This window comes from Mobula hypostoma, chromosome 7, assembly GCF_963921235.1.
Source record: "Mobula hypostoma chromosome 7, sMobHyp1.1, whole genome shotgun sequence".
NCBI lineage: Eukaryota > Metazoa > Chordata > Chondrichthyes > Myliobatiformes > Myliobatidae > Mobula > Mobula hypostoma.
In genome coordinates this window covers 38,963,364-38,989,121 of record NC_086103.1, presented here as the reverse complement: position 1 = coordinate 38,989,121, position 25,758 = coordinate 38,963,364, and the positions used below count along the sequence as shown (strand labels likewise).

Here is a 25,758-nt window from a genome sequence, read left to right as displayed (position 1 = left end):
TTTCAGAATCAGAATCAAGTTTAATATCACTGGCATATGTCGTGAAATTTGTTATCTTTGCGGCAGTACAATGCAATATATGATGAGTGAGAAAAAAGAAAAATGGGTTACAGTAAATATATATTGTTACGTACCCTGTAACTGGGTTGCCAAACCAGCAGAAATGGACCACTTAGTTGGAGTCTGGTTTAACAGAAGCTAATAAAGTTTTATTAAAGAAATAAGTAACACAGTACTCTAATCGTAAGGATATAAATGCAATAGGTTAGCAATGATAAAACACACATGTACACAGAACTAGGGTAATAGGAATCAACCAAGCTCTATCGCAGTCTAGGGGTAAAATGATCAGTCTTAAGTGACGCAGAGTTTAGTTCAGCTTAGTACAGTTCACAGTAATCGCTGTTGTGCTGTTGGAGAGAGAAAGAGAGAGAGATACAGATATGCAAATCTGATTCAGCAGACCTTTGATGTTCTTCGCAGTTGGCTTTCGGGCGGACCCTTTTTTTAATGTCTTCTGGGGTCACCGACTGTGACCCCTCCATTCCGGATACGACCGTTCTTCCGCAGTGAACTCGGCACCCAGGCAAGGGCGGACACACCCACCAGGTTCCCACCGATCGTATCTTTTCACCCTGTGCGCCTATGGTCGGTTCCCACAACCAGACCTCCAAACTCTCACCAACTTGTGGGGGCACACCGCTCTTCCAGGTTCTCGTTATCTCGTGATCTCGTGGTGTGTCGTGCCTTAGCGAACCTCTTCTTTTTATTCCCCTGCCGGGATATCACCTGTCCATCAAACTTCAAACAGTTCAGGTTCAAAGCAACCGATCTGTCAAAACTCTTAATTGTGTTTCTTTTCCATTATCTCTCTCCTCTCTCATTAACATCTTGAATGCTTCTCCATTGTCTCCCTTATCTCTCTCATCAGTATCAATCTTCTGATAACTTGGTTTGTCGTCACTATATATATATATATATATATATACACACACATACACACACACATATATGTTAAATTTCTGCAAAAAAAGGAAATAAAAAAGTAGTAAGGTAGTGTTTAAGGGCTCAATGTCCATTCAGAAATCAAATGCCAGAGTGGAAGAGGCTGTTCCTGAATCATCAGATGGTGTGCCTTCAGGCTTCTGTACCTCCTTCCTGATGGTAGCAATGAGAAGAGGGCTTGTCCTGGGTGGTGGGGGTCCTTAATGATGGATACCGCATTTCTGAGGCACCGCTCCTTGTAGATGTCCTGGATACTATGGAGGCTAGAGGCTAGAACCCATGATGGAACTGACTAATTTTACAATTCTACAGCTTACTTTGATTCAGTGCAGTAGCCCCCCGCCCCCCATACCAGACGGTGATGCAGCCAGTTAGAATGCTCTCCACAGTACTTCTGTAGAAATTCGAGAGTATTTTTAGTGACATACAAAATCTCCTCACACTCCTAATGAAATATATTCTTTACAATATTATAGGGCAAAGGTTGATATTATTCCAAGTCAATTATTTCTAGAAAGCCTGACTGACTGCTTGGTTGGTATTATTTTAGTTGTGGAAAATATGCTGGGGGTGATAAAAGAAAGGTCTTCCATTCATTTATAAGTGTTACACCTGTGAAACAGATGGAAGCTTCTTGTAAGATTTTAATCAAGGGTTCTGATAAGAGTCTTGGCCTCTGATACTCAGATAGAGCAAATAGAGAATACTGGGTTTCCACATTGCAAGTGATCTGACATATGGAAAGCTTGCTTTAAAAATGAATGGGAGACTTAGTGTAAAACATTTTTCATGCTAGTGATGTTTGATAGTATTTATTAATTCCAGGACACTGTATACATTCCATTAGTTTAGTTATGGGTAGTGTTGGGCCAATGCAAAAATGAAATGAAATTAGGGCAAGTGTAAATAGAAAATGATATGGCTGGCTGTAAAACAACAGATGTTTATGAGGTGGGGAAACAGTTGATGTCAGTTCTGAGGTACCTCATCTTGAGGTCCTCCGTTGGTCAGGGTCAACTCTACATGTTGCATCCCCGCTGCCTACATGCTACGCAAGTACGAGTTGGAGAGGAAGCTGTTGCCCATGTAGCAGGCTCCCTCTCTCCGCACAGCCTATGGATCTAAAGGAGAGGCAGAGGCCGAGGCCGATATAGTTTGACACCAGCGGTGAAGCGGTAGTTTCCAGTCAGCACTGAACTCCACACAAGTCTGCCTTAGGGACTCCAGCTCCCGATTGTCCCTGAAGAGTTTACTCCAGAAGCCTTCCCCATGAGTGGGTATAGCTACACGGCAGCATAGGTCTGGGAGCAGAGTTTTCCTTCTCCCAGGTGAGCTGCTAACCACAACTGATGAGTCCCGTCTGCCCAAAGCAACTGCTTTGAAGGTGCCAGTAAGCCCCTGCATTAGTGATATGCAAAGTCATTACTGAAAATGTTCAGTTTTCCTATGCAAGTAATTATTGATCATTGCTCTATTGTTGGCAAGAGAAGTGTGGCAACGCTTGCAGACTGCCCAGCACAATTCTCCCCGATTTAATTTGACACAAACATCATATTTTACTTATGTTTCAATATACCTGTGACAAAAAGTTAATCTTTATCTAAATTATGATACAGTATGCATGGGACGATTTGTATATTTGTTACAGCTAGGCTGCATTGTCGTGTCAACACCTCAGTGCGGTCCTTGTCCAGTGTTGACACCAGAATCATAGTAAGTTGGCTGAGTTGCTTGATGAGAGTCTCCTGCCACTGAATGTCTGCACAATGAAATACTTGCACTTGCCTTTTAAATAAATCTGACCAAAACCAAGGAGCTCCTGCCGGACAAAACAGATGCTGCTCCAATGTACGAGTGAATGAAAGATTTCATGTGATGAAACAGGAAAAGCTTTCCTGTATCATGTAAAATATTATTAGAAATAATTTTGATACATACTACTCGTGAAAATATGCAAGTTTTCTTCGAAAAGGAGTCACTGTTGCACAAACGACTGATCTCGAAATTAAACAATTCCAGCAGTCCCCATTTTCTGGTAACTTACCATAATTGGAAACAACAGAACAGCAAATGTGCTCCAGAATCTCAGGTTAAGGGAGGAAATGAGGCCACTTGGCCCATCATGTGCATGTCAAATCAATGCGAAGGCAATCCAGCTAGTCACAGTCTCTTACATTCTTCACAAAGCCTTGTCAGTTTCCCCCCCTATCATTAATGAGTCACATTAAAATAGTTAAAACATCTAACATTTGTTAGATAAATGGTTCAAAGCAACAGCAAAGTTTACACAGCAAATTGTTCTCCAGCTGTTGCTTTATTTTACATATTAGTTCTAAAATGTAGGTTTATCCAATTTGGAGTTCAGCCTGAAAAACTACAAAAAATATTTTAACTGTCGTTTTCCCCACAGTGCTTTACATACATTTGGAACAGGAATTGGTCCCTCCAGCCTGCACTGCTTTTTTATAAGATAATGGGTGATTTGATTTTAATCCCAATACTTTGCTTCAGAATACTTACAGGATCATTCCCCTTCACCTTGCAGGAATCGATTGACAAGGGGCTCATGCAAAAGGTTATCATTGGAAGTGATCTTTGTACTATACAAGAATAGTTTTGGGACAAACAGCTCCTCTGCCAATAGTGGTTTGAAACAAAGTTGTTTGGAATGAATATTTACTAAATATTAACACATCTAAATCATTAAGAACAAGATGTAATTTAGTATCTGTTTTGGCAGTGATCAACTGTAAAATTGCTCGTCTCTCTGGTCACAATAAACAAAGCTGAAAAGCAAAAATAGCAGGAAAGTAGCATCTATCATTAGGGACACCCAGCACTGAGGACACGCTCTCTTTTCACTGCTGCCATCAGGAAGGTGGCACAGGAGCCTCATCACCAGGTGCCCCTAAACCAACTAGGGGGTAACCTCACTCAACATCAATTGCCCCATCATTGAAATGTTTCCACAACCTATGTACTCACTTTCAAGGAGTCTTCATCTCATGTTCTTAATAATAAATACATAAATAAGCAATAAATATTATTTTCTTTTTGTATTGGCACAGTATGCTGTCTTCTGCACACTGGTTGAACAAAAGACAAATTGTCTTTCATTGATTCTATTAAGGTTATTCTGTTATGGATTTATTGAGTATGCCCACAAGAAAATGAATCTCAGGGTTGTATATGATGACATACATGTACTTTGACAATAAATTTACCTTGAACTGAAAGGAACTTTTCTTTAAAATCTGGAAGTCAGATGGCTGAAAAAAGTATTGACAATAAATTGCAGAAGCAGAAGTGGAGACCAAAATTTAAAACAAGCAGTTACCATGGATGGCTCAAAGAACCTTCCTCAGTTCAAGTTATCTGTTGCCTTTTCACATTCATTAAAAGAGGGCAGTTACAAGAAGAGATAGGTTGATCACTATTAATTTCAAAGGATATTCACAAAGATTTTATTTTAAAAAATCTGAAACTGTTTTTGCATCAATACATATTGTACAACATAAGCATCATGAAATCGCAGAGCCCAGAGGTCTGGAAACATCCTCGCAGTGTCGCCTTATAAAAATGGAACACAAGCCCATCAATTGCTTTTCAAGTCTCCAAGAAAGACAAGAGTAGAAACAAAAACACACTATCACGACAAACATTACAAATATCATTAATCACCTCCTGTATAAAACCTGTTAAGTGACTAAATGATTTGTTTTCTTCAGTGAAATAGATGGTGACCAATTACTACTATTGAATTGCTTGAATGGAATCATAAATACATTTCCTTTACTCACTTCCTTATAAAAAGCATTGTAAAGTACAAAAATGTTTGATGCACCTTAAAAGGGGCTAAGATTTAAACGTAACATCTTTACAAAATAAGAATAAAAGTTCTTTATACAGCATAAACAGTAATTCTCACAAAATAGCAGAAAATGTAACCTTTGGAAAAAAAAATTACAAGAGTACATTATAGCAAAAGCAGAAAACAAATTAGAAGTATTCTCACACACACATACATACACATCACTAAACCAATCTCCAAAGCTCCTCAAAAGGGATAAGATGGTCACCCGAATTACTCAGCTCACCATGGTGACAATCTCCATCATGGTAAGGCCTGTGAAAATTTTTTTCCAGAAAATAAACAGAACTGTGGTTCTTACTAAGCACATTTTGATAGTGATAGCTGCAATTCATGTTTCAGCTGTAAAAGTGGCTCAGTACATTGCTTTTTTCTTTAAAATGTCTCATTTCAAGTTTGGCCGCTTGTCAGAAAAGTGGTTGTTGGTGGGACTAGAGATAAGAATCTTTACTTGCGAAGACATTAACAGGCTAATTTGGAAAACAAGATAATCTGGGAATATTCTACATGTCATACTTGATTTTTACCATTATTTCAAAGTTTTGTCAGTGTAAGTAATTTTGCACAGCTGAACTAAGGTGTCATTGAAGGAAACCACCAGCCTTGTTTGTAACCTAATGCACAGAGCATCCCCAAGAATGAATTATCTTCAGTGCAAGAGCATTCAATTTTGCCCCTTTAGTGGCAACTATAAATGGGGACGAGTCATCAAAATGAAAAGAGATATTTCATAAAACTTTTAGATATTGCTTTTAAAAAGAAGCAAATCTGATGTTTTGCTCTCTGGAATACAAGACACCATTATCAACTGAACAGAAAAATATTAGGTTGCATTTAAATTAAAAGCAACTCTTGGATGGGCATCAGGAAATGGTACCAGATTTGGCTGTTATGTTTTTTTGTCTATCTAACAGCACTCATTGCTTATCCAAACTCAGTAACGTCAGTACCAAAGGGATTTAATCTCCCACATAAATATGTACCTCGAGGGGGAAATTGAATATTTTGGAAGAGCAAGTTCTCTTTTTTGCTGGAACAGTTTGATTACATATTTGGAGATCTCTCCCAAACATAACTGACTCAGGAAACTGACACATGCACCAAATGAAGCAGACTGCTGATTTTCCCCAATACATCTCTAAATGTAATTGTGCTTTGTAAACAGCATCCACAAGTGAGTAATCAAAATGTAGTAAGTCATTAGTCACCGATAATAAAGGCAATGCTACAGATAATTGTTCTGAGTACACATGAATAATAGAAGCACCTGCTTTTTGCTATTTTACAGATTCAAACCTTTTCTCATGAACCTACATGACCAATTGCTGGCTGTAAACACATTGAACTAATCAGATTTGACAGCTGGTACAGCTTTTCTATTCAATGAACATGTACTTTCCCTAGCACTCCTAAATCCAATAGTGCGGGCATGTGTCCTCCCATCAATTTAACTCAGTTTCATTGCAAGCTACATGAAAAGAATAAGCCTGCTTACTACCAACACACACCAAGATCCTAAAAAGTAGGTTTCCAGTAAGCCAATGTCACAACAGGCTGTTCGTGGTTGCCGAGCAAATTGCATTGTAATTGCTCTTCAGACATACTTCAAGTTTCAGCTGGTGATCAGGACATCAGCATTTAATAATGAACTATAAGTTTAATATAATGGATTCCAGAATCGGAATTTATTGCAATGCAAATCAGACACTGCTGCTGCTAGCAATTCAACAAGTCAAGCTCACTTGTATCAGTGAGGAGCTATTACACTGGTTGATGCAAGAATGGGTCAGTGATGATGCCTAAACAAGGAAAAAAAGTGTACAGATTAATCAAATACTGCTTACAAATTCACATCATGCAACAGAAGAACCCTTCAACAGCACAAACGTCAAAAGGGTTAAATTTCTGAAGAATGTCAGCAAAAAACTTATGCTGACTCTTCTGCCAGTCTCATGACACCATATTTTGCAATTATTCAAATAAAATAATGCACTGAGCAGACGGCAGAGAATCGCTGTTGCTGTAGGTTAGCAGTCACTCCAACTCTGCTCCACAATAGCAGATACCCTCTTCTCATATTCCCGTTTGTTTTCTTGATAAAGCTGTGCAGCTTGGCTATTTGCTGGACTATTTGGATTTGGCTCATCAAGTAGCGACTAGGTAAGCAGAAGAGACAATGTGTTAGATTTTGGAAAGTTACTTCTAGAAACACTCAATTTAATAACAAAGTTTAACACTGAATAACATTTAAACCAGTGACAGCTCAGTGACCATTTCTCTGAACTGTTCAGTCCTTTGCATAAAGGAATGCATTGTGTATTGTTCTGAGATTTTAAGCTAGGAACAAGTTGATGCAAGATTCCTGATAATCTAGATTATTAACACCCCACCCCCCGCCCAATGAAATACAGTCAAATTTTATTAAATCTTTGCAAGGCACCTTATCAAAGCTCCTGAAAGTATAAATAAACTGCATCAATTGGTTCAATAGACAATAGGTGCAGGAGTAGGCCATTCAGCCCTTCGAGCCAGCACCGCCATTCACTGTGATCATGGCTGATCATCCACCACCAGTATCCAGTTCCTGCCTTATCCCCATAACCTTTGATTCTGCTATCTTTAAGAGCTCTATCCATCTCTTTTTTGAAAGCATCCAGAGACTTGGCCTCCACAGCCTTCTGGGGGCAGAGCATTCCATATATCCACCACTCTCTGGGTGAAAAAGTTTCCTTACCATCCTTATCTTTTCTCAAATAGATCCAACAAGTGTGAAAATTACTCTGTACTTAGAAGAAAACAAAGTGGTACTAAACAAAATTAAAATATTTAATAACTAAATTTGAGACAGGTGCATAGGTGGTGCAGTTGTAGTATGTGGGAGTTGATGGAAATCATTGGCATGCAAGGGGAGAGTTCCTGCAGCTCTGGAAATTTTGGATCTGCACCGGTACAAGGTTCAAATAGCCCACCATTGCTTCTACTCCGCAAGTTCCTACAAATGAGAGCAAGCAGGACATAGAAAATACTAAAGCACAAAAGATTCAATGGCTATGAAAAACAGTGAGGAAACAAGTTCACAGCAAAAGATGGCTTTAAGGAGTAGGGTAAATTATGGGAGAAAAAGGAAATTTTCCTCAGAGGATAAGGAATGTTACAAAGTAAAATATGACAGTGGAAGTTGAAGTACAGAAATTAGATGGCCATTAGATTACTCATTGGCAAAGGTGTAGAGCTGAAAACAATGGAATGTCACAAAATAGCGCTGGGATCACTATTCTAAATATATATATATATAAATAAATGTGACAAGTTTAAGATGAGTTGATTATAGGCATCAATTGCAGGTGGCAAAGAGTGCAGAATAACATCTATGAAGCAGACCATGTGATTTCAGGGAAGTAGAATGGATTGGCTGACCAAGAGATAATACTTAAAAATTGAAATTTTACCTGAATAGATGTTAAAATTGAAGAAACGTCGTAGGTTGGACTCCAACGATTCTGAAGAATGTCTAAGCATATACTTCCATCTGCATAAACTATCAACACAGAACACTGGAAAAAACTGTTTCTCACAGCATGACTGAAAGTTTCATGCAAAATCTGCAGTAGATTTGTTCCTTTGCTTTTAGCATATAAGACACAAGCAAAATGATCAAACCACTGATTGGGCAGAAGCAATAATGGACACCAAAAGTGATAAGCAGTCAAATATGTATTTATAATGGTGAGGTGGTTATCAGCAAGTTGTGTGTGCCATATAGTTGAAGCTAATACCCTCGCAAAACAATGGAATTAATAAAGCAGGCTAATTCCAATATGAATACATTCAGCCCATCCTGATAAGCTAACTGTCCTAACTTCTATCTACAAAAAAAAACAAAGTACTCGGACTGTACTTAAAATCTGAATTTTAAATCTTGGAAATTAACAAGCCTGTATCCAACTTAAAAATATAATAATAATGAGCTGTAGTTGGACAGGTAGCCATACAAACATGCATGATGGCCAGGTACTGTGAACAAGCTGTACCCGAAAGAAACTTAGCCAGTAAGCAGCTTGAAAGTTTTATGGCAAAATGTGGATATGATCATGATTAGCATTTCACCACACCTCTTTGGTTATGCAAAATTAACAATATAGGGAAAAAAAAATCAAGAACATGCTTGTCCCAAAGTACTTGTGTTCTAAAGCATAAAATTCTATTCCAACCCCAGTCTCTCAAAAAAATTACCCATACAGCAATTCCAGCATAAATGATCTCGGGTTTAAAATGCATACAATAAGCTTAAAAATTAGCAAGATTTTCTTTCATTCCATATAACCTTTACTAAATATCTCACCTCTTTTGAATGCAATATTTAGGAAATATCCTTCAAAATATTTATTTTTGATAAGCTAATATAATCTGCAAGGCTGGTATTTGTAATAATGTGAAAGAGGAATAGCAAGGTAGTATTCATGGCTTCATTCAAACACCTGATGGCAGAAGGGAAGAAGCCTTTTCTGAACCATTAAGTGTGGTTCTTCAGGCTCCTGCACCTCCTCCCTGAGGGTAGTTATAAGACAGCCTGGCCTAGGTGTGGAAGGTCTTTAATAACAGATACCACCTTTTTCAGGCACCGGCTTTTGTAGAATGTCCTCGATGCCGGGGTGGGCTGTGCCTTTGATGGAACTGGTTAAGTCTACAACCCTCTTCAACCTCTTTTGATCCAGTGCATTGGAACCTCCATACCAGGCAATCATACAATGAGTTAGAATTCTCTCCATGGTACATCTGTAGAATTTTGCTAGAGTTCTTGGTGACATACCAAATCTCCTCAAAGAACTAATGAAGTATAGCCATTAGCATGCCCTCTTTGTGACTGTGTTGGGGCGAGGATATACTCTGAGATGTTGCTGCCCAAGAACTTGAAGCAGCTCACCCTTTCCACTCCTGACCCCTCAATAAGTAAGGATTGATGTGTGTTCTCACAACCTCCCCCTCCTGCAGTCCACAATCAATTCCTTGTTCTTGTTAGCACTGAGTGCAAGATTGTTGTTGGGACACCAGCCAACCAGTCAATGTCACTCTTGTACACCTCCTCATTGTCATCTGCCATGAAACAGTGGTGTCATTGGCAAACCTACAGATGGCATTTGAGCTGTGCCTAGCCACACAGTCATGAGTGTACAGAGAATAGAGTAGTGGGCAAACCACATATCCTTGAGCTATGGCTGTGTTAATTGTCAGTGAGGAGGCTCAGAATCACAGACACCATCGACTCCAGCCACTGGAGTGTTTTCCCTTTGAGTTTTGATCTGATCCATTGATCCCTTGGCAATGTACATTGCACACTGACTTTGGAAACTGAGCACACTTGTAGTCCTTTGTTCCATCTTGATATGCTCAGCACATCTGTCATGCCACGGAAGTCAGCAGAGCAACCAGAGCTCAACAGAGAGTGTGGAACCATTCTCCTGGAACAACTGTGGGCAAAGCTGCAACACCAGAGCAGTAGCAAGCGACTATAAAGTGATTCTAGGGCCAGTAGACCAGATCAAAACTCTGCTGTCCTGTCACATCTGATCATGAATGGAGTGCGATAATTAACAGCAAATAGGAGGTGCCAATTCAAGGTCATCCCCATCCATAATAAATGGCAAATTCGACAATGTATTGGCTAAAAATCAATCCTCTGCCAACCTCAGGGAATGGAGATGGGTGACAATCTCCTCAATTTCTGCCAAAAAAGCCAGTATTCAACTAAACAGATTAATTCTACATTATTACAAGAAACAGTAGAATACTGGTTAAATCAAAGGCTATGGGACCAGGCAACATTCTGGCTATAGCGCTGACAACCTGTGCTCTAGAACTGTACTTCCAGCAAAATTGTTCCAATCCAATTTACAACACTGGCATCCACCCAACACAGTAGAAAATGTCCTACTATATACTGTCAACAAAAAGCTGGACAAATCTAATCTGACATTTTACAATTGACGTCACACTATTCACTGGATGGACAAAGGAACGAAATTCCAGAGAAATCACAAAATTTTCTGCTTGTTATCAAAACAACATTTAACCAAACGTGACATCAAAGAATGAACTCAGTGGAAATAGATGGCAATAGTGAAAGCCTGCCACTGGTTATGACTATTGAGGGCCAAGCATCCAAGCGGGAATTATGTACAGCTGTAATCCAGTCTCATTTGTTCCGTCAGGTTCAGTATCGATTACACAATGCTCAATTCCATTTGCAATTTCGCAGAAGATATGTCTATGTTTGTATACAGCAAGATCTAAACAACATGCTCCAGTTCGATCTCCCATTCCAAAGATGGTACAAATCAGTAAGGGTTAGTTAGTTGTGGACGTGCTATATTGGCATTGGAAGTACAACAACCCTTGATGGATGCCCTCAGCACTTTGGGACTGTGTTGGTTGTTGATGCAAATTATGTATCTCATTGTATGTTCCAATGTACATGTGACAAATAAATTGTGGGTGCCACAGTAGCATAGCGGTTAGCCCAACACTTTTACAGCTCGGGGCATTGGAAGTTTGGAGTTCAATCCCAGCGTCCCCTGTACATCCTCCCCGTGGAATGCATGGGTTTTCTCAGGGTGCTCTGGTTTCCTCCTACAGTCCAAAGATGTACCAGGTAGGTTAATTAGTTATTGTAAACTGTCCCGTGATTAGGTTAGGGTTAAACTGGGGTTGTTGGGGTTGCTGGGCAGCAAGGCATAAGAGCTGGGAGGCTCCATTATGCGCTCCTCTCTCTAAATGTACAAACAAAATAAATAAAGCTAATCCTTAATTGTGATATAACAATCTTACAAAATTGTCAGTAACAACCACCTCCAACAAGAGAGTTTAACCTTTGACATTTAATGGTATTGCCATTATTGAGTCCTCAGCATGTGGAGTTGAAAGCCCCTATTAACCAGCAACCTGAATGGGCTAGCCACTTATAAGGCGACTACAAAAGGAAGTCACACACTGACTAATCCAAACTGAATAACTCATCTCTGACTCTCCAAAATCTACAAGATTCATTTCTGGAGTGTGAAGAAAAACTACACTTGTCTGGATGATTGTGGTTCAAACCACACCAGTGTGCTTGACTGCTATTAGATCCATAATCCTAAGCATTCACTCTCTACATACTGGTGCACCATGACAGCAGTGTGCACCATCTATAAATACACTGCAATTACTCATCATTTCAACTTGGAAATATATCACTGTTCCTTTACTGTCATTAAGTGTACTTCTCTCAATCGCAGGACTCTGCAGAGAGTGGTGCGGACAGCCCAGCGCATCCGTGGATGTGAACTTCCCACTATTCAGGACACTTCCAGCGACAGGTGCGTGAAAAAGGCCTGAAGGATCATTTGGGGACCTGAGTCACCCTAACCACAAACTGTTTCAGCTGCTACCACCCAGGAAACGGTACAGTAGCCTAAAGCCAGGACCAACAGGCTCCGGGACAGCTTCTTCCACCAGGGCATCAGACTGATTAACTGATGCTGACACAATTGCATTTCTAAGCCATATTGACTGTTCTCTTATAATAAATACAAACTATTTATGACAAATTACTATAATTTGCACATTGTTTTCACATGCAGACATAATGTAAAGAATTTTACTCGTGCATGTGAAGGACGTAAGAAATAAAGTCAATTCAAGTGTTAGACCTTCCAAATTCTATTCCAATGACTTTCAGTATTATAGTTCAATCCACAGCATTTTGACTTCACTCATGAAGGACAGGAAACTGGGTAGAGGAAAAAAAAGGAAGCCACCATTGTATTATATCCCAGTAATAGCCAAGAGTGTGGCAAAAACAAAAGTGATAGGGCTGTACTGAAGGATTTACAACACTTACCATTTGGATGGAACATTTTTGACACAAATCTAACAGTTGGAGGCTTATTAGGGTACTCTTCTGTAAATTCTATAACCAATTTGAAAGTACCTGGAAACAAAAATTATTACATAATATCAATGAAAAGAACAGATATTCTGTCATAGGAAAACAGATTATTATCTGAATGGTGGCCGATTAGGAAAAGGGGAGGTGCAACGAGACCTGGGTGTCATTATACACCAGTCATTGAAAGTGGGCATGCAGGTACAGCAGGCGGTGAAAAAGGCGAACGGTATGCTGGCATTTATAGCGAGAGGATTCGAGCACAGGAGCAGGGAGGTACTACTGCAGTTGTACAAGGCCTTGGTGAGACCACACCTGGAGTATTGTGTGCAGTTTTGGTCCCCTAATCTGAGGAAAGACATCTTTGCCATAGAGGGAGTACCAAGAAGGTTCACCAGATTGATTCCTGGGATGGCAGGTCTTTCATATGAAGAAAGACTGGATGAACTGGGCTTGTACTCGTTGGAATTTAGAAGATTGAAGGGGGATCTGATTGAAACGTATAAGATCCTAAAGGGATTGGACAGGCTAGATGCGGGAAGATTGTTCCCGATGTTGGGGAGGTCTAGAACGAGGGGTCACAGTTTGAGGATAGAGGGGAAGCCTTTTAGGACCGAGGTTAGGAAAAACTTCTTCACACAGAGAGTGGTGAATCTGTGGAATTCTCTGCCACAGCAAACTGTTGAGGCCAGTTCATTAGCTATGTTTAAAAGGAAGTTAGATATGGCCCTTGTGGCTACAGGGGTCAGGGGGTATGGAGGGAAGGCTGGGTTCTGAGTTGGATGATCAGCCATGATCATAATAAATGGCGGTGCAGGCTCGAAGGGCCGAATGGCCTACTCCTGCACCTATTTTCTATGTTTCTATGTTTCTATGAACATTGGCTGTTTATTAATCATTCATTCAATTGCCAGAATAGCAATACTCAAAGTAAATCAAAGCACAACAAAAAGCTAACAATTATACAGACATGCTGAAGAATGTACTTCTGCAGAGTAGAAGCAATTGTGGAATTTTCCTTTGTTGGACTGTAATGCAAACATTATTAGCATGTCAGTCTGAAAGTCACCCCTGATGCCAGTTTCATGTCTATGTTCAGTGGAAAATTTATTGTTGTATCAAGGGCTGATCAGTTATAAAGACAAATATCTATCAAAACAACAGGTACTTGTATTGTGTACAATGTACTTATTTACATCTAAAGAACAGGTGCCTTTATATCTCAAGAAAAGGTACTTATAATTGACTTTATTGCTGCTTCTAAGGTAACAATATCAATAGACATACCATTTTTTCATGCATAATCATTAGGCACTCGAGCAAAATGAGTGCTGTAACCTAGTGTATGATTTAAGCAGCCAAGCACCCATTCAAAAAGTGTTTCAACACGTTTGGTGCAAACACACCAAAAAGACATTTCGCCTCAGGCAACACTTCAACTACGTATGCCACGGCATGGAGAATGACATTTCCAAGATCAGAGAAATTTTCCTCCTCTCTTCCCATTACCTTCTCAAATTAAAAAAAAATATTTTGGTCACTTACCATCTTCAAAAGGTGTTCCTTCAGGTCTAGAAGTAATTTCAGAAACAAAAGAAGTATTAGAACTATTAGGAAAAGCAGGTACCAACATCTGATGTGTACAGCCCAAGGAGAACCAAATTAATCTGTGACAATATATTGTAATTTTTTTGCAATTTAAGGTTGCTCTGCCAGTGCACGTGAGCAACTGAGTAATCCAAGATTGTTTTGGCAACAAAAATCCATTTCTCATGATTATTCTGAAATAGATCCAAACTGTAGCCCCCATAAATTATTATAGATGAAGCTTCGCTAATGTTAATTGTGTTATTGTAAATGTCTATCACCAAGATTAGTCTTAGTTTTAAAGTTTATAGATTCCATAAAGTTAATATGGAATCTTGAAAATTTTAAAGTTAATGGAATAACTACACTTACAAAATTAACTTGAGCAATTAAATAATTGTCATTACTTTAAAAAAAAATGGTCACACAAAAATTGTACAGCAACTTCAGTTTTGCCAATTTTTTGCCTACTTTCCTGAAATGATTGAATCAGGCCGGTTGTGGCTGTCTGTAAGCAGACAAATTTCAAGGTGAATAATTTACACATTATTTGATAATAAACGTGCTTTGCATCAGACCCATCTGATTCAAAGCACGTTTGAACTACCTTACCCGACATACATTTTCACAGGTGCGCATGGACAATGATAACTGACCGACTCCCAATGGGAAGCCTCATCCTGCCCTTATCCAGCATAACTGAACTCCTCCTACTAGGGTCAAAAGCTCATTCTCAAAAGTAGTATCTTACACTGGGAAAACAATTCCCAACAACTGTATCTCAATACAGGGATCAAATATGGGCCCAAAGTCTACACAGGTGATCCTGTTTTGGTTTCACTTTAGTCTTGGTGAAAGTCAATTCATACAAGATCTGTGGAACTTTTAAACCAAACCTACTCCAGCTCTTTTTGGTTTCCAAATAATGCATTCGCCGGAGCAATACACAGCTTGCCACTCCATATAACCAAAGTGTTTTTTTGAAGTTTGATACACCATTGGTAAATTTATAACAACATTTATCAAGTAGTAACTCAACTTCTGCAAGCAGTATGTTGCACAGATAAGAGAGTTTTATAGCTCTTCTTTGTCCGTGCTGTTATGGATTAAGTCAGTTAACTTTTAAATGCAATGTGAGGGTTTTGGCTTTAATTTCCATGTGGTCAATTCCAGTACTCTTCATTGGTGAAAGTATTGCTCCTCAAAATTCTTCCTATTTCTTTTAAAAATTAGTTTAAATCTACATCCTTTGTTTTCAACTTCTTTTATTTTAATAACTCTATGCAACTCAGTTAAATCTTCACTCAGATGCTTGTTTCAAAGAATGCCTGTCTAGTCAAATATTCACTTCAGTTAAATTTTGCAGAATACTTGTAAATCCATACTGTAGTCCCTTGTGCAACCATATGGAGTACCTTTAAATCTTTTAGCTGTTGGCTTACTCCACTAACCCTATTCAAAAATCAGAGACCCAACAAAATAGCCTGCTCCAAGTGACAGCATCTACTCTGGGGGACATATTGTGCGGCCAAAAGTAATCAGTTGAGCAGAACCAGGGTTTTCTGCAATATTTAATAAAACTCGCTTCTTTTCTTCTATTTATAACTAGCATTTTCCCCAATAAATTGTTGACTTTTGTTTGAATGTTCCTTTGGTTAAGAATAAAAGCAAATTACAGTTGTCACTGCATTCTTTACTCACCCAAATATAACTGCATTCCAGGACATTATATTATTGTCTGAAGGTGCACCACTAACACCAGCTGGAGGATCCTCTTGCAGCCTGGTTAAACACAACATATTTTACAATGCAAATTTAAGACCTCTGATTCATTAATATACAAAGACTTAAATGGAATAATAAAGTGAAATTTATTCTACTCGGTGAGTGCTTTTGCATTGTACAAGCCATAACAAACAGGTTGAAGGAGCATGCATTTCATTATACTTGATTAGTTACACCAACTTGAATATTTTCAAATCACCCAGCCCTACGAAACTTTAATTATAAGATATTACTTAACACAATTCTTTTTTTAAATGCCGAGACTAGTTCATCTTCTCAGTGCAAATCAGAGATTTAGGGTGCGAAGGTAGCGCTGTGATGCTGTTTCGGCTCAGGGCAAAGTTCAGAGGTCAATCTCGGCATCTTCTGTAAGAAGTTTGTACATCCTTCCCATGGAAAGTGCAAATTTTCTCCGGGTGCTCCGGTTTCCTCCCATAGTCCAAAAACGTACTGGTTAGTAGGTTAACTGGTCATTGTAAAATTTCCCAATTAGGCTAGGGTTAAATCGGAGGGGTGCTAGCAGAATGGCTGGAAAAGCCAAAAAGGCCTGACCTGCACTGAACTTTTAAATAAAATAAATAAGACACTTGTTCCCAGATGTCCATGCACTGGTCTCAAGACAAGTCACTTCTGTGGATGCCATTCAAAGCCTTCACTCTACAAGAACAAGTTCTTCCAAATGCTGCTGGATTCTGTCATCAGCCAGTGCTGCTTGCGGCTGCTCACGTCACATCACATTTTGCCATTCACAATTATTTTACATGGGTATAGCAGATGAAAATGTCAATACTTAATTAAAAACAATTCATCGCATGAGCTACATTACCTCTTACAAATAACTTTCAATACACTCCTCTCAAACTTTGAAAGAAACAACGTCTACCGATGACACTAAAGCAATTACTGCAGCATCATCCACATTCATAATAGTTCTCAAAATAGATTGTAAAACAGGTTATTTTTAGAAATTGGTCAGTATAAATAGAGAAAGAAGCTAAATACTCATGGGATTATAAAAATAACTTAGATGGAGATTCTTTTATTTAAATATGAACCAGGGCATCAATATTCAGCACGGCATCCATCACATTTAGTAATCTCTTTCACTCAAATTCCAAATATACTTGGTATAGAGTGGTAGCAACAGTACGGACAAAACTCACTAAAGGCCACACATAAGAATAATAAGTACCTTTTTGGCAAAATTATTTTTGGTAGTTAAATCTTCCTCTGCATTCTTCACTTCAGAAAATGAATAGGGTAGGTTAATTGTATTATAAGGCTCCATTTACAAAGAGACTTCCCAGTCAGTTACTCCACAACCAGCATCAACTCTGAAGGCAAGAGGAGCCATTAGCTCTGTATCCCTTGTTCTCTCTGCCCAAAGTCTATTTTGTGCTGACTTCCCCTCACTACTCCATCACTATACTTAAAAACTGATACATCTCCCAAGTTATTTTCTTTCAATGAAGAGCAAGTCATTGACTTGTACTATTAATTATTTCTATGTCCATAAATGTACCAAACTCCAGAGTATTTCCAGTCGTGAACACGAGGAAATCTGCAGATGCCGGAAATTCAAGCAACACACATAAAAGTTGCTGACGAAGGGTCTCGGCTCGAAACGTCGGCTGTACCTCTTCCTGGAGAGGCCTCTTCCTGGCCTGCTGCGTTCACCAGCAACTTTGATGTGAGTATTTCCAGTATCTGCTTTCAATATTTGATTTTCGGTATCCACAACATTAACTCAGTTCCACACTCTCCCATTGGATCTGCAGGTCCATAACGGCACCAGAGGTGCTAAAGATGGCAAACGGCGTGCTTGCCTTCACACACTGAGTGTTAAACTTGGGCAGTCATGTTGCAGTGCTATAGAACTTTGTTTGGGCCACATTTGGAGTACATTGTCCGGTTCTGATCACTGCAATACTGGGGTGATATGGACACGTTGGAGAGGGTGCAGAAGAGATTAACCAGCATGTTGAAGTGGATTAGCTATAAAGAGAGGCTGATCAAACTTGGGACAGGTTTTGCTGCAGTGGAAGAGACTGAGGGGTGATCTGTTAGAGGTTAATACACTAATGAGAGACATGGATAGGGTACATGGTCAGAGTTTGCTTTTCAGTGTGGAAATGTCTAATTCCAGAGGATGTTGCTCCAAGGCTAGAGATTTTTGAGATAACTTTTCCAAAAAAGAGTGGTAAATGCATGGAATGTTCTGCAGGCAAAAGCAGTGGAAGCAGATACAACGGCAACACTTAAGTGGTATTTAAACACACATGAATAGGCAGGGAATGCAGGCAGATGGGATTAATTTAGATTGGCATGATGGTGACACAGACATCATGGAGCAAAGGGGCTGTTCCTGTACCATTCAACATTCTATAACCTCCTCATGGAGAATTCAAAAACGACAGCGTCTAAAATATAAACACTTCAAATGCTGTTTAGGGACCATTACCTCCTTATGTCACAATGAACATCAGAATGGCAACTAGCTATATGAACACGATACCGTATTTTAATATTCTGTATAGTGATAATACACAAGGTCAAATCATTCAAAAATGAATTTGCAAACTATTCCCCCTATTATAAGACCATTAAATGGCTCCTTTGAAAAAGAAAGATATGTTGTCATGACAGTAGAGGTTTGGTATGACTAAAGGAAAACTTTATTCATTTATAAAATCTACTTGTGTGGATGCCGAGCAGAAGGATCACAACAGCAAATTATCTTTTAGCATACTGTTTATAGCCACTCATTACACAGGTCACACAGAAACATTCACTGCTTGAATAGATTAATCTTGACAGGAAAAAAACATGTACTCTCAAGGAAGAAGAGAACTTGGAAAAAGGATATTTAAAAGGGAAAAGTGTCTGAAAAAAAAATAAAATGCATTTATAAGATGGCTCCTGAAACAATAGGGTGCTTTGGAATACAGGGCTTAAATCAAAGACAATGCTGAAACTTGCAACCTTCTCAAATAAATGCACTGAAAAAGGATAAAGTGGAACATTTATACTCCTGGTACCCCTGTGACAACCAGTAACTGTAAAAATAGATTGTGTCTATCCCTTTGACACCAGTGCTTAAACAGCCAGCGAGATGCAGAGCAAAGACTTGAAGCTTAATTTTTTGCTGGGAAGGGGAACAAAATGTCTTAATTTAAAATCACCTTTTTGTAGAAATTCCTTTTCAAACTGCCCTCACCTCATCTCCACATGAAACTCCTATTTTACTTTACTTCATGCTCCATCCCTGGTCTATTTTCATCTCTCTGGTCTGTTTTACTATTTGTGTCTGACTTTTGAGATATCTTGGCTCATCTTATTTGTTTCTCCAGTTCAAATTTTTTCAAAGACGCAAATGAAAGCCTTTTCAAAATACTTGTCATCTAATCTGCCCTAAAAGATTAAGCATCTGTTTCTGCCCCACAGGTGGAGTTCCTTAAGTGATTTCTCCATCTCATTTAGGCTGTCCTATTAACTGTTCCTGCCTTTTCCTCACCAAAGAAATATATTTAGAAAAGGTTTTCCTCACCAAAGAAAAGTGTATTTAGAAAAGGTGGCTGCAAGACAAAAACTACACTAATACGAGTAAGAATCAATGTCAAAAGTGATTGAGCAGCATATATAACGTGCAGCACATGATTACCTTGATAGCAGGTGGTCACTCAATACAAGTGTAACCTGACAAGCCGTGGTAAACTGCTTAGTTAATCCATTAAACTCTAGCACCACCCTTGTGTCTATTGGGGATGGTGTTAAATACAAGAATTGCCAGGCTGCACCTGAGCTCTGAATTAATATATTCAAGGTGTGAGGGAGCAAATACAAATCAAAAGCAATGCAACATTTCTTCATTGCTTAATTAGAGAACAAGACCAGACAGCAAACTAACAGCGCCACTTAAACACTGAGTACATGTAAAATGCAACTGACTGACCTTGAAGAGTTTGGTAAAAAAACTAAGAGAATTAGAAAAATACAGAGTAAAACATACAAAATACAGGAGGACGTCAGCAGGTCGGGCAGCATCTATGGAGAGAAAGAAATTTTTGAGATTTCTGGCCAAGACCCTTCATCAGGATGAAGCTCTGATGAAGGGTCTTGGCCCAAAACATAAGACTTTTTTTTTTTATTTCTTTCCTAGAGACTGCTTGACCTGCTGAATTCCTCCAGCATTTTGTGTGTCTTACTGTTTTTCCAACATCTGCACCATAGAAACTACAGCACAGAAACATGCCTTTTGGCCCTTCTTGACTGTGCCAAACCATTTTCTGCCTAGTCCCACTGACCTGCACACGGACCATATCCCTCCATACACCTCCCATCCATGTATCTATCTAATTTATTCTTAAATGTTAAAAAAGAACCCACATTTACCACCTCATCTGGCAGCTCATTCCATACTCGCACCACTCTCTGTGTGAAGAAGCCCCCCCTAATGTTCCCTTTAAACTTTTCCCCCCCTCACCCTTAACCCATGTCCTCTGGTTTTTTTCTCCCCTTGCCTCAGTGGAAAAAGCCTGCTTGCATTCGCTCTATCTATACCCATCATAATTTTATATACCTCTGTCAAATCTCCCCTCATTCTTCTATGCTCCAGGGAATAAAGTCCTAACCTATTCAACCTTTCTCTGTAACTGAGTTTCTCAAGTCCCGGCAACATCCTTGTAAACCTTCTCTGCACTCTTTCAACCTTATTTATATCCTTTCTGTAACTTGGTGACCAAAACTGAACACAATACTCCAGATTCGGCCTCACCAATGCCTTATACAACCTCATCATAACATTCCAGCTCTTATACTCAATACTTGATTAATAAAGGCCAATGTACCAAAAGCTCTCTTTACGACCCTATCTACCTGTGACGCCACTTTTAGGGAACTTTGTATCTGTATTCCCATATCCCTCTGTTCCACTGCACTCCTCAGTGCCTTACCATTAACCCTGTATGTTCTACCTTGGTTTGTCCTTCCAACGTGCAATACCTCACACTTGTCTGTATTAAACTCCATCTGCCATTTTTCAGCCCATTTTTCCAGCTGGTCCAAGTCCCTCTGCAGGCTCTGAAAACCTTCCTCACTGTCTACTACACCTCCAATCTTTGTATCACCAGCAAATTTGCTGATCCAATTTACCACATTATCATCCAGATCATTGATATAGATGGCAAATAATAATGGACCCAGCACTGATCCCTGTGGCACACCACTAGTCACAGGCCTCCATTCGGAGAAGCAATTCTCTACTACCACTTCCATTAAGCCAATGTCTAATCCAATTTACCACCTCTCCATGTATACCTAGCGACTGAATTTTCCTAACTAACCTCCCATGCGGGACCTTGTCAAAGGCCTTACTGGAGTCCATGTAGACAATATCCACTGCCTTCCCTTCATCCACTTTCCTGGTAACCTCCTCGAAAAACTCCAATAGATTGGTCAAACATGATCTACCACGCACAAAGCCATGTTGACTCTCCCTAATAAGTCCCTGTCTATTCAAATGCTTGTAGATTCGGTCTCTTAGTACTCCCTCCAATAACTTACCTACTACCGATGTTAAATTTACTGGCCTATAATTTCCCAGATTACTTTTCGATCCTTTTTTAAACAACAGAACAACATGAGCCACTCTCCAATCCTCCGGCACCTCACCTGTAGACAGCGACATTTTAAATATTTCTTTGTGTTTATAAAAATCCCAAGCTATTTTTCTTATTAAAAAGAAAAAAGTTCAAATGCTTTCTGAGAGCTTTTGCATTCAAATATTCCCTTAACAACAGAGACCATTCATATTTGATCAAACTTCACCATGGGCTATTAAATGAAAAAAAAGGAAATTGAAAACGGCTATCTGCAATCCATTAGTTGACAACGGTTTACCGCACAACTGTTGTATTTGTATTTGTGAAATATGCCAAGAGATTTTACAATTGATGAAGTCGGAGTGAAGTGTTGCCACCTTTGTGTTTATTGGATATATGGCACCACATTAGTTCCTGGCAAACTCCCACAAACACCAACATGGTAAAACTCAATTTTATTGATATTTATTGAGGGATAAATATTGAGTTTTCAGGGATAACCCTCCAAATCTTGCTCGTGAAAATGACTTTGGATCTTTTACATCCATCTGAGAGCCCCAGTTCAAGACAGTCTCATTCAAAAAAATTAGTATGTTTGATAAAAAAAAAAGCACACCCTCATTATACCATTGATTTTGTCAATACAGACTTCTTTGTTCCAGCCTCTGGGCTGGACTTGAATACAAAACCCTAGACTCAGCAGCAAGAGTGAAATTAAATGAGCAACCACAGGCACACTGTAAGTACTATTTAGTTCTCCCCCAATAAAAACCACTTCTACATACAAGCACAGAATTCTAGACATCGAATCAGTTATCTCATTTTCCACAGATTACAGTTTTTACAAATAATATGTTTAGTGTTGCTTCTTAATGGAGACGTTTGCACTTGGACCATTTAAACTGAAAATTCTCAGTTCAATTGGAATATCTTATTTTCAAATATGACCAGTACATCTGACATTTTGTACTTCACAAGACCAGAGTGAATTGTTATTGATTACTAGTGACTCTGCTCGTGCCTTGAAGTAATGAAGTTGACATAATTGCTAATATTTGCTCAAGCATGAGACACTCTGTAGATGCTGGAAATCCAAAGCAGCAGACACAAAATAAATGCAGGAGGAACTCAGCAGGCCCGGCAGCATCTATGGAAAAAAGTGAACAGTCGACATTTCAGGCAGAGACCCTTCATCATGACTATCTTCTCCCTAGATAGTCTCTCAGGATAAAGGACGGCGTGATATCTGGGGTGGCTGATACAAAGTCGAAATGGAATCCACAGATTCTGCCACAAAGATGGCAAATGGGTCAGTACTTTGAGAGCCAAAAAAATCTGCTTAGAGAACTCGAAGAGTCAGGCAGCATCTGTAGCAGGGAATGGACAGTTGATGTTTCAGGCAGAGACTGCATTCCTCCACCAATTAGATCTTCACTTCTGATTCAGCATCTTAACGCTCCAAAATTCTAAGAGATTGCATGTTCCTGCCACTATTTACACAGGAGCTATGTGCTCACAACATGAACCGCAATGCACCTCCTGCATTTTGAGCATTTATGAATTAGTGGGTATTAAGCTTGGAGCAGTATGTCTGTTTTGAGAGTTTGGTGTTGGGTCTGTGAGCAACTAAAGCAGCGAGATAATTAGGGCAGCAACGCCGGGGATGTTAGCTTGGGATAAGACACTAGTGTGGTTTCACTTTTGCAGAGGCAAGGTGAAGTAGTGATTCCTCTCCAATACTTTGGATGCAGGCACTTATAAGTATAAAGGGTAAAGATCACAGCTACTGAGCTGTTCACTTGATTTTTAAACACTATCATATGGTCAAAGCCTGGCACACTGCTCAAATGATGAACACATTTTTGACATGCACATTTGTGGATAGGTGGCTCCAACATGCCTGAATTGGCAAGTCCAACACTACAGCGCCACTTTATTCGTGATTCCTGCCGGGAAGCACATGACAGAACTTTAATAACATCTACGATTCAGGTTAATAAGAGGATTGCCAAGGGAACAAGAGGGCTGCTGACATCTGTGAAACCACACATCCTGGTGGTTCGGCAAGGGGGGCGGGGGTGGCAGGGTAAACGAAGAAAGAAAAATGTCCTGCAAAATATTGGAACATCTTTATAATATAAAAAGAAATAAGTAGCATCATTTGCCCAATTTTAATGAATATGTGATCAGTCTTAGGTCATTAAATTACACCGAACAAAGGAACCAGCCGACCCACACTTCCCAGCAGAAACCTAACCTAGCAGTCGACAATATTTTGCAGCAGAAAAATACATAATCGAGGCAAAAATCACCACATCATTTGCTTTATTTACTGCACAGTGCGCCTCATACATAAGCAGGCGTTGCTCCATATCAACACTACAGGTCACACCAAACCTAATCACCAGAGGCCGGCTACACTCTCAAGTTTCACCGACAATAACAGGCATGCCGCGCTGGAGCTGAACAACACGGGACTCTTACATCACCGGTTTAGCCTACGTCCACTGAGCGGGATCCCACCGAGCCGAGGCCCCAGAGACACTAACGCAGCACAATCCCTTTTCACCTTTTAAAGTCCCTCATCAGACGCCGTCTCGCCGGAGTGGACATTATCGGATTTCCGCAAGTCACTTAATTATTGAAATCTCCCAGATCCACAGCAACAAAAGATCCCGTCCGGTCTTTCCGGCTTCAGCCAGCAGCGATCCCCACCCCGCCGACTCGCAGTAAACAGCAGCCTCCGACTCCGACTCCCAGTCAGGACGGTTCCGTTCTGTCGCGACAGGCCAATCCGCCGCCGCAGCTATATTAATCTACCCAATCACCTTACAGAGACCGAGGAGATTCGAACCAATCCCGTGTCGGAGCTGGTGCTCCAATCATAGCCTTCTACTTCGCTCATCGACCAATCAGCAATTGGAACAAAAACAAACCGGAAAGGAGTTTATGACTTATTCCATTTTCAGATGTGGAGATTTCCTTCATTTCAGACATTAGATTTTCACTATAATCTCATTTTACTACATTCTTGAACAATTTTTAACAACTGTTCAGAATAGTTTTACTACAACTTTTACAGAGAAATTTTCTTTTTGCTGTTTACTGGTTTAATATATACTTTGCACGAACCATTGCACCCCCTTTCTTTCTGTGGATAAACCCGATGCGTCACCAAACCTGGCGCTACGACTGTTTACGTAATGGCAGAACGTCAGCGCGTTGCCTGGTAACCGGAGAAGGCGTGATCTCCGCAGGACGGAGGGCTTGTGGCTGCTGCGGGTGGAGAATATTTGGGCACTATTGCGCGGAGCGCTGAGAAGCCAAGTCGCTGTTTTGTGCACCGGCGCCCGGGGCGCTATGCTGAACACTCTCCCATTAATCATTTTGCAGCGTTTCAGATGCCTGATGGACACAGCAGTAGCCTTTTCGAACCTGGGAATTAAGGAAATTAAGTTGCATTCATAGACAATAAAAACATTACAACGCACTGCTGGCCTTTTTATCTATTGCTAAACCATTCATTGTTCATCTTTAGATGCCCTCGATTGAGAGGGTGGTGTTGAATTAGAATCGCTGCAATTTACGTTAAATTACTGCAGTTAATTCAGCTCCCGGTGCGGCCTCCTCTACATCGGTGAGACCCGACGCAGATTGGGGGACCGCTCCGTCCCCCGCAACAGACAGGATCTCCCGGTTGCCACCCACTTCAACTCTGCTTCCATTCCCATTCAGATATGTCCATACATGGCCTCCTCTACTGCCATGATGAGGCTAAACTCAGGTTGGAGGAGCAACACCTCATATACCATCTGGGTAGTCTCCAGCCCCTTGGCATGAACATTGAATTCTCCAATTTCCAGTAATTCCCTCCCCCTCCCTTCCTCTATCCCTATTTCACTCTGCCCCCTCCCCCAGCTGCCTATTACCTCTCTCATGGTTCCGCCTCCTTCTACTACCCATTGTGTTTTCCCCTATTCCTTCTT

At 39.9% G+C, this 25,758-nt stretch overlaps 1 protein-coding gene across 1 annotated transcript; it reads right to left on the bottom strand.

The window, feature by feature from the left end:
• Positions 1–4,136: 4,136 nt before the first annotated feature.
• LOC134349245 (ubiquitin-conjugating enzyme E2 A-like) lies at positions 4,137–24,540 on the bottom strand. Its single transcript, XM_063053277.1, has 6 exons — positions 24,342–24,540; positions 16,089–16,169; positions 14,346–14,371; positions 12,756–12,845; positions 8,326–8,414; positions 4,137–7,032 (listed from the first exon to the last, which is right to left on the bottom strand). Exons 1-6 carry the CDS (start codon positions 24,383–24,385, stop codon positions 6,904–6,906), a joined length of 459 nt encoding a protein of 152 aa, XP_062909347.1. The 5' UTR covers positions 24,386–24,540; the 3' UTR covers positions 4,137–6,903.
• Between the last annotated feature and the right edge of the window lie 1,218 nt (positions 24,541–25,758).